This window comes from Capsicum annuum, chromosome 5 (assembly GCF_002878395.1).
Source record: "Capsicum annuum cultivar UCD-10X-F1 chromosome 5, UCD10Xv1.1, whole genome shotgun sequence".
NCBI classification, from domain to species: Eukaryota; Viridiplantae; Streptophyta; class Magnoliopsida; order Solanales; family Solanaceae; genus Capsicum; species Capsicum annuum.
In genome coordinates this window covers 53,997,997-54,005,051 of record NC_061115.1, presented here as the reverse complement: position 1 = coordinate 54,005,051, position 7,055 = coordinate 53,997,997, and the positions used below count along the sequence as shown (strand labels likewise).

The 7,055-nt window shown below is 37.4% G+C and overlaps 1 protein-coding gene across 4 annotated transcripts in view; it reads left to right on the top strand.

Moving 5' to 3' along the window:
- The first annotated feature begins 292 nt into the window (after positions 1–292).
- LOC107870656 (DExH-box ATP-dependent RNA helicase DExH5, mitochondrial) overlaps positions 293–7,055 on the top strand; it is a 57,863-nt gene continuing 51,100 nt past the window's right edge. For 2 of the 4 annotated variants that reach the window (XR_001674241.2, XM_016717248.2), the window contains exon 1: positions 293–862. Coding sequence is in view for 1 of the 4 variants with exons in the window: in XM_016717248.2 (XP_016572734.1) it covers positions 521–862 (342 nt within the window). In the remaining 3 variants the exon portion in view is untranslated. Of the gene's footprint in view, positions 867–7,055 lie in introns of all 4 variants that reach the window. The other 2 variants (XM_047413006.1, XM_016717249.2) reach the window with 2 other exon arrangements.

Sequence of the window (7,055 nt, the reverse complement as noted above, 5' to 3'; positions counted from 1 at the left end):
TTTTAATAATAATCAACTCTACATATTGTTAACAACTTTAAGGATATTTTAGATATTTTGACAAAAAAAATGCTTAACAACACTTGTTTATTAAATACATCAATAATTTTTACATTTTTATTCAAATACGTAACTGTTTATTTTTAAAATAAATTTTAGTACTTTTAAAAAATACTTTTAAAATTTTTTTAAAATCTTTTTTTTTTTCAGCCTATCCAAACCGATTCTCTTTTTTCTTTTTAATTTAATCGCTTATCTGTATTCCACATCCTCCCAAAGAATTACGTGTACACCCTCTACCCGTTTCAACATATACTCACTCACGTGCACATCACGTGATTAAAACTTTCCTTCCTAAGTTTACAAATCATCCTCGGTTCCATCGTTCTTTTCTAAACAGTACGCCGTCGCCGACCACCGTGAAAGTCTCAACTCCCGACCAACTACCAAACCACCGCCACAACGCCGCCGTAACGCTGAAGCTCCGTTACGTTCTCGCCGGAGTGAACTCGAACAGTGTATGAGCCTATATACTCTCCAATTATTATTCACATACAGAAACCTTAAACCCTTGAACATTACACCACCGCCGCTTCCGTCGTTGGCGATGAAGGACCGGCCGCCGTTATCATGCGGCGGCGCCGTTTACGTACCTCCACATCAACGGCTCCGTTCTCTAATCACTGTTCCCTCTACTGCTTCAATCGATCATCAAAAGCCTAATTCGAACAATACTGTCAAGTCGTCCTACCCTTACTTGGCGCCGCCTCAGCAGCAGCAGCAACAACAACAACAAGCAGTACGATTGCAACATAAGAGAAGTCCACAATTTGATGAGATTTCTGAGCTTACGCCATATCAGGTAGGTGAGATAACGTCTGTCTGTAGTACTTTGAAGTTCAATCAATGTCAGGAAATTGATTAATGATAGAACATTTCCATTGTTACAATGAAAGGAGGGAAAAAATTGAAAGAAGTGTTAGTAGTCAAAAACACAATTAAAGTATCCTGGTTTTTGAGTTTCATACTTGATATCAAGTGTGTGAGTTCCTACCTTAACTATGAACTATCACCAACTGTTTATCAAAACAAACAAAACACACCTGAACTATCAATTTTAGGAAAGGTGAACAAATGATAGTTCACGTTTGTTTTGATAAATCGTTAGTGATAGCTCAAGTAGGAAACTCACTCTCTATTTTAATTTGTTTCCGTACTTGCAACATTTCCATACTTGCAATAAAAGCAAAATAAAAAAAAAAGAATAAAAACATACTCCCTCTCCGTTTTAATTTATTTGTGTTGTTTTGACTTAACAGAGTTTAAGAAATAAAAAAGAAGTTTAAATCTTGATTAAATTAAAGATATGCCGATCTTTTTTCCTTAAAAATGCCAGATAGTTGGAATTAAAAAGTTTTTAGAAAAGGAAAGATAATAACAATAGAACATTTCCATAGTTACAAAAAAAGGAGGAAAAAAATACAATACAAATAAAGAAAATGTTCTTTGAGCTGTGTTCCCCTAGGCATGCATTACATTCGTACCCAACTTAAGGGTTAATTGGACAAAGGGTTTCAATTAAATTGCCTGATTAGAGAAGAATGTATAGATATGACTCATATTGTTGACCTCAACTAGTCTGTGATTGAGGTGTTGATGCACCTCCGTTTCATTTTGTTTGTCTGGTTTTGACTTGGCACATAGTTTGAGGAAGTAAAGAAGATTTTTGAATCTTATTGTCTTAAGCTAAAGATATGTTGTATGTACCAAAATGTCTTTTAACCTTGTAGTCTTAAACATGCCACGTCGAAAGTTAGAATAAATTAGTTGCCAAAAAAGGAAAGAGGCATTCTTCTTGAAATGAACTAAAAAGGAAAGTAGGAATAAATGAAATGGAGGGAGTATTTAATATACCGAGGTAGCTTGGGCAATTAAATGTGCAAATTAGTTTGAAGAATCTTGGGGTCCAAATTCAGTATTCGCTATGCTTAAAATTGCTGTCTATACAATTGATTTTAAGGATTGCGTCGGTGTGATAACCAACAGTTTCCCCCTTTATTGGTTTATGTTTGAATTGCTATATAATGATTCAATCTTATTCAGTAGGAACAAGTTAATTGGTCTTAGGAAATGAATAACTTTGGAAATCTCAATGATGGCCTAGTTTTTATTGGGAAAAGATGATTGGCTAATTTCATCTTAATTATTGCCTAATTTCAATTAAAACTCGATGGCTGTGCAAGTTAAACTCAAATAGTGTTTATGTTATGTTAAACTTAAATTTGGGTCATGATTGTATTATGTAAGCTTACTTGAGTAGTTACATAATCTATGGAATAGAGAATATTGCATAATCTAAGGACTAGAGAATATTGTTTTGGTTTATGGGTGATGTACAACAACAACAACATACCCACTGGGGAGGGTAAAGTGTACACAACCATACCTCAGGTGAAGTAGAGAGCCTGTTTTTGTGTGATGTACCCTACATTTTAATTTAAAATTCCGTGGACATCGCATCTTTGTGCTGTCTTGAATCTTTGTCTTTAGTCTTCATTTTTGACATGTCCTATATATTGGTGGTCGGGTCTAGGGTGAACGAAAGAGGTGTATTAGAGGGAAGGTGATACATTGTGTTGTTGAACTAAAAGAAATTTGCTCTTCCATTTGTTTCGGTGCTTGATACTTGCTGCTGGTGGGAGGTAAGGTATCCCGTGGAACTAGTTGAGGTGCGCGAAAGCTGGCCCGGATACCTGGGTTATCAAAAAAAAAAAAAATCTGCATAACTGAATATAGAGTTTTAGATCTATGATGCCACCCTATGTGAGTAAAGATGTAATCAGGGATCTTATGTGTTTTAGCACTGAAGTGCATTACAATCATCACATGCATATTAGCTTGAGCATGGATGGTTTACAGTGTGTTATGAGTTGACCTGAATTAAGCAAGTATTATCAACAAATAGACAGATCAAATTCAGTCCTCACTCTATTCTGAGCTATATATCTATATCTATATATATATATATATATTGTCACACCCCTTTTTTACGTGCTCCAAAAAGATTTATATTTTTAAGTTCGAAAGGGTTTTATTATTTTAAGTGACAAGAAAATGAAAATTTGTTTCGAAAAAGAATTATTTACATTTTTTTTTATTCAGAGTCGCCACTTGGCATAATTGGTGTGCCAAGTCACTATTAGAAAATCCTTTTCAAAACCATTTGACTCTTTAAACTGGTTTGCGAACAGAGATTCCGCCTAAGGAATTCTGTTGACCGAGGGGAAGGTGTTAGGCACCTCTTGATCCCGTGGTTCAACCACGGTCGCTTGGTAAAGTGTATCGATTATTTTTGACTCTACGAAGTGTATAAACCACATAAAAGCGCGCAAAACAATCAAACGATAAATAAAACAAAACAATTCAAAATGTAATGTCCACAAAAAATGATGGTCCCTTTTGTGTGTGTATATATGAGGTGAGGGTGGGGTAGTGGTGAGGTAGGTGGGGTCACGTGGGATAGGGGGTAGTGGTGATGTGGGGTAGAGTTTGTTAGGATAGGGTAGGTAGTGTTTTTTTAATTGGGTGGGTTGTTAGAATATTAGGATAAAACAAAATTAGTTAGGGGGTTGTTATTTTTGTCATTTTGTGGAGGGATTATCCCACGGGTGAGGGTACACGGTAGGATAAGGTAAAAATGGGTAGAACGACATCGGGGAGGGACGAAATTAGGTGTCTACATCATGCCCCCTTTGAATGTAAACATGAAGTGTTTTCAGACAAAGAAGTAGACAGCGAGACCAAATTTTGACTCGACCATTATCCAAAGAAAGAAACAGAAGGAAGAAGGACAACCGGGTTTTGACTTAAGACATCCCATCTACTCACATTATGAGAGGATCGAGTGACAAGTATCTCCAAGGATCGGAAGGAGATGGACTATATCGAGTTGGAGAGTCGAGTGAGGTTCCATCGAGGTTCCGATCCGCGGCTGTGTTATTACATCCAAAAATGAAAATTACAAGTTAAAACATAAATGAAACTACAAAAATCCTATCTATACAGCTTCTGTTGGCTCTTGACTCGACTTTTATCACCCTCTTCTTCAGGCGGGCTCCTAACTTGCAATTTTTTTCAACTTGTTGCTTGGCTTTCAATTGCTTCGCTTTGTTGCTTGACTTTTCGTTTCTTCACCCTATTCTCCAGGCGGGCTCCTGACTTGCTATTTCATCACTTTGTTGCTTGACTTTCATTTCTTCACTCTGTTCTCCAGGCGGGCCTCTGACTTGCTATTTCATCACCCTGTTCTTCAGGCGGGCTCCTGAAACCCAAAATTAAAACTAGAACGAAAATTATCCCAAACAAGAACTATAATAAAGTAGTATTTCATTTTTGAAAGCGTTGTTCCATTTTCCAGGAGGGTCCTGAACAGAAAGTAAGGTCCCATTTTTCATGGGGGTCCTGAACAGCAAGTAAAATCCCATTTTTTAGGAGGGTCCTGAACATAAAGTAAAATCCCATTTTCAGGAGGGTCCTGAACATAAAGTAAAATCTCATTTTTTCAGGAGGGTCCTGAACATAAAGTAAAATCCCATTTTTTCAGGAGGGTCCTGAACATAAAATAAAATCCCATTTTTTAAGGAGGGTCTTGAACATAAAATAAAATTTCATTTTTCAGGAGGGTCCTGAACATAAAGTAAAATCTCATTTTGCAGGAGGGTCCTGAACAGAAAGTAAAATCCCATTTTGCAGGAGGGTCCTGAACAGAAAGAAATCCCATTTTGCAGGAAGGTCCTGAACAGAAAGTAAAATCCCATTTTTCAGGAGGGTCCTGAACAGAAAGTAAAATCTCATTTTGCAGGAGGGTCCTGAACATATAGTAAAATCTCATTTTTCCAGGAGGGTCCTGAACATAAAGTAAAATCCCATTTTCCAGGAGGGTCCTGAACATAAAGTAAAATCCCATTTTTTAGGAGGGTCTTGAACATAAAGTAAAATCTCATTTTTCAGGAGGGTCCTGAACATAAAGTAAAATCTCATTTTTCCGGAGGGTCCTGAACATCAAGTAAAATCCCATTTTCCATTTTGCAGGAGGGTCCTGAACAGAAAGTAAAATCCTATTTTTCAGGAGGGTCCTGGACAGAAAGTAAAATCCCTTGGATGTGCATTTCCAATGATAGCTGAATTTAGTGAAGCGAATTTGCCCCTATATCAACAAAGAAAATTTGTCAGTTAAAAACTTAGTGGTGGCTTGCAGATCTTGGCTTCTCAGGTATCTGCCCAGCACTCGTTCCTTTCATCTTTGTTCCAAATCGCTAACACTTGCCCTGTCTTGCCGCATCATTGCCCCGGATCCAGATTGAGGGAAATGAGTTCTGACTCAAACAATGGGTTTTCATTTTACCATGCCCCTGAGGTGCACTCTTTTCCCAAATCTGAATGTTTCTATGAATCCAATAGCCTGTCGGTTGATAGACTTCCTTTGCTTCGTGTTGAATTACCATCATATTTTTTTCCTGGGCTGTTCCTTGGCTTTTCCTCATATAATTGGAAAGACTGGTAGTAAATTTTGAAATCCCTTCTTGCTTGTTTTGACACAGACTTGACTTAACATGTAAAGAAATGATGGTGACTTTTATTTTGATAAATGACATAAAAAGACAAAAAGCATGAATATGTAAATGAAAGAAAAGGGCATTGTCCCATATTCAAAAAGAAAACTTATCTGAATACGACAACCAACTCCAATGAGTATGACATGCATTTTGGATTGAGCTGCCTGATCTCCCTATCCAAACTACCCATTTGTTGTTGAGTTCGTGCCTTTGCCGCTGAGCCGCTTCTTCAAATCCATTGGACTCATTCATCACGTTCGATTGTCGACATCTTAAATGACTTTCGCCAACAAATCTTTTTCTTTTCACTTTTCACTTTTCACTTTTCTCTTGAACTCTCCATCGCCTTACGGTGCCCGTGAGGGTTTTCTCCAATAAGACTCTCATTTTTATTTCTCTCCACTCACCATCGCCTTATGGTGTCTGCAAGGGTTTTCACTAATAAGACTCTCTCATTTTCATTTTCTCTCAACTCACCATCCCCTTATGATGCCCACGGGGGTTTTCACCAATAAGACACTCTCATTTTTGTATTTCTTTCCTGATTTCTTATGCTGAGGGAGACAAGTGGTACTTCACAATGTATCATCATATCCATTGCATGCTTAGCCTTAACATTATCAAAAATTGATCTGAAGGACTTTCTTTGGTTGTAACTTGACTTTTGGTTTAGGTTAGAAAAGATGGTAAGGGGCTCAACGATACTTGAAGTGGGGGTGGGACTTTCAACTTTTGAAATCGACTCAAACCACACATTAACTCATGCCCCAGTTTTGTTGATTGGGTGAATCTTAAATCTTTATTCGGTTGGACCGAGCCCGAAATAGGGCAGCCTACGTATCTCACTCCCGAGAGAGGAGAATCAGGTCGCACGTAGTTCCATCAGCTTGTTCTTTGTTTTGATTTGATTTTGATTTTTGATTTTTTTTTTTTATTTTTGAACTCTTTCTTTTATTCTTATTTTCTTGACATTTATCTTTGATTCTATTTTGATTCCAAAAGAGGGATATGAAAGAAAATAAAACGAAGCTCAAACGGGTAAACAAAGGATGACACTATGTTTGGATAGAAGAATAAAATGCCTTCATCATATCAATCTTCAAGAATGCAAGTACTAAACATACAATAAACTCAACAAAGGATCAAATATCATAAATAGTATCTTTTGACCGCATCAGCATTGATAGCCATTTCTGCCATTTTGCCTTCAATATCTGTCAAATATAAGGCTCCATTGGGCAACACTTTCTTCACAACAAAGGGACCTTGCCAGTTAGGGGAGAACTTGCCTTTCGCTTCAACCTGGTAAGGAAAGATATGTCTCAATACCAACTGACCCACTCCAAAATTCCTGGGACGGACCGTTCTGTTATACGCTCGAGCCATCGTCCTCTGATACAACTGGCCATGACACACAGACGTTAGCCTTTTTTCCTCAAT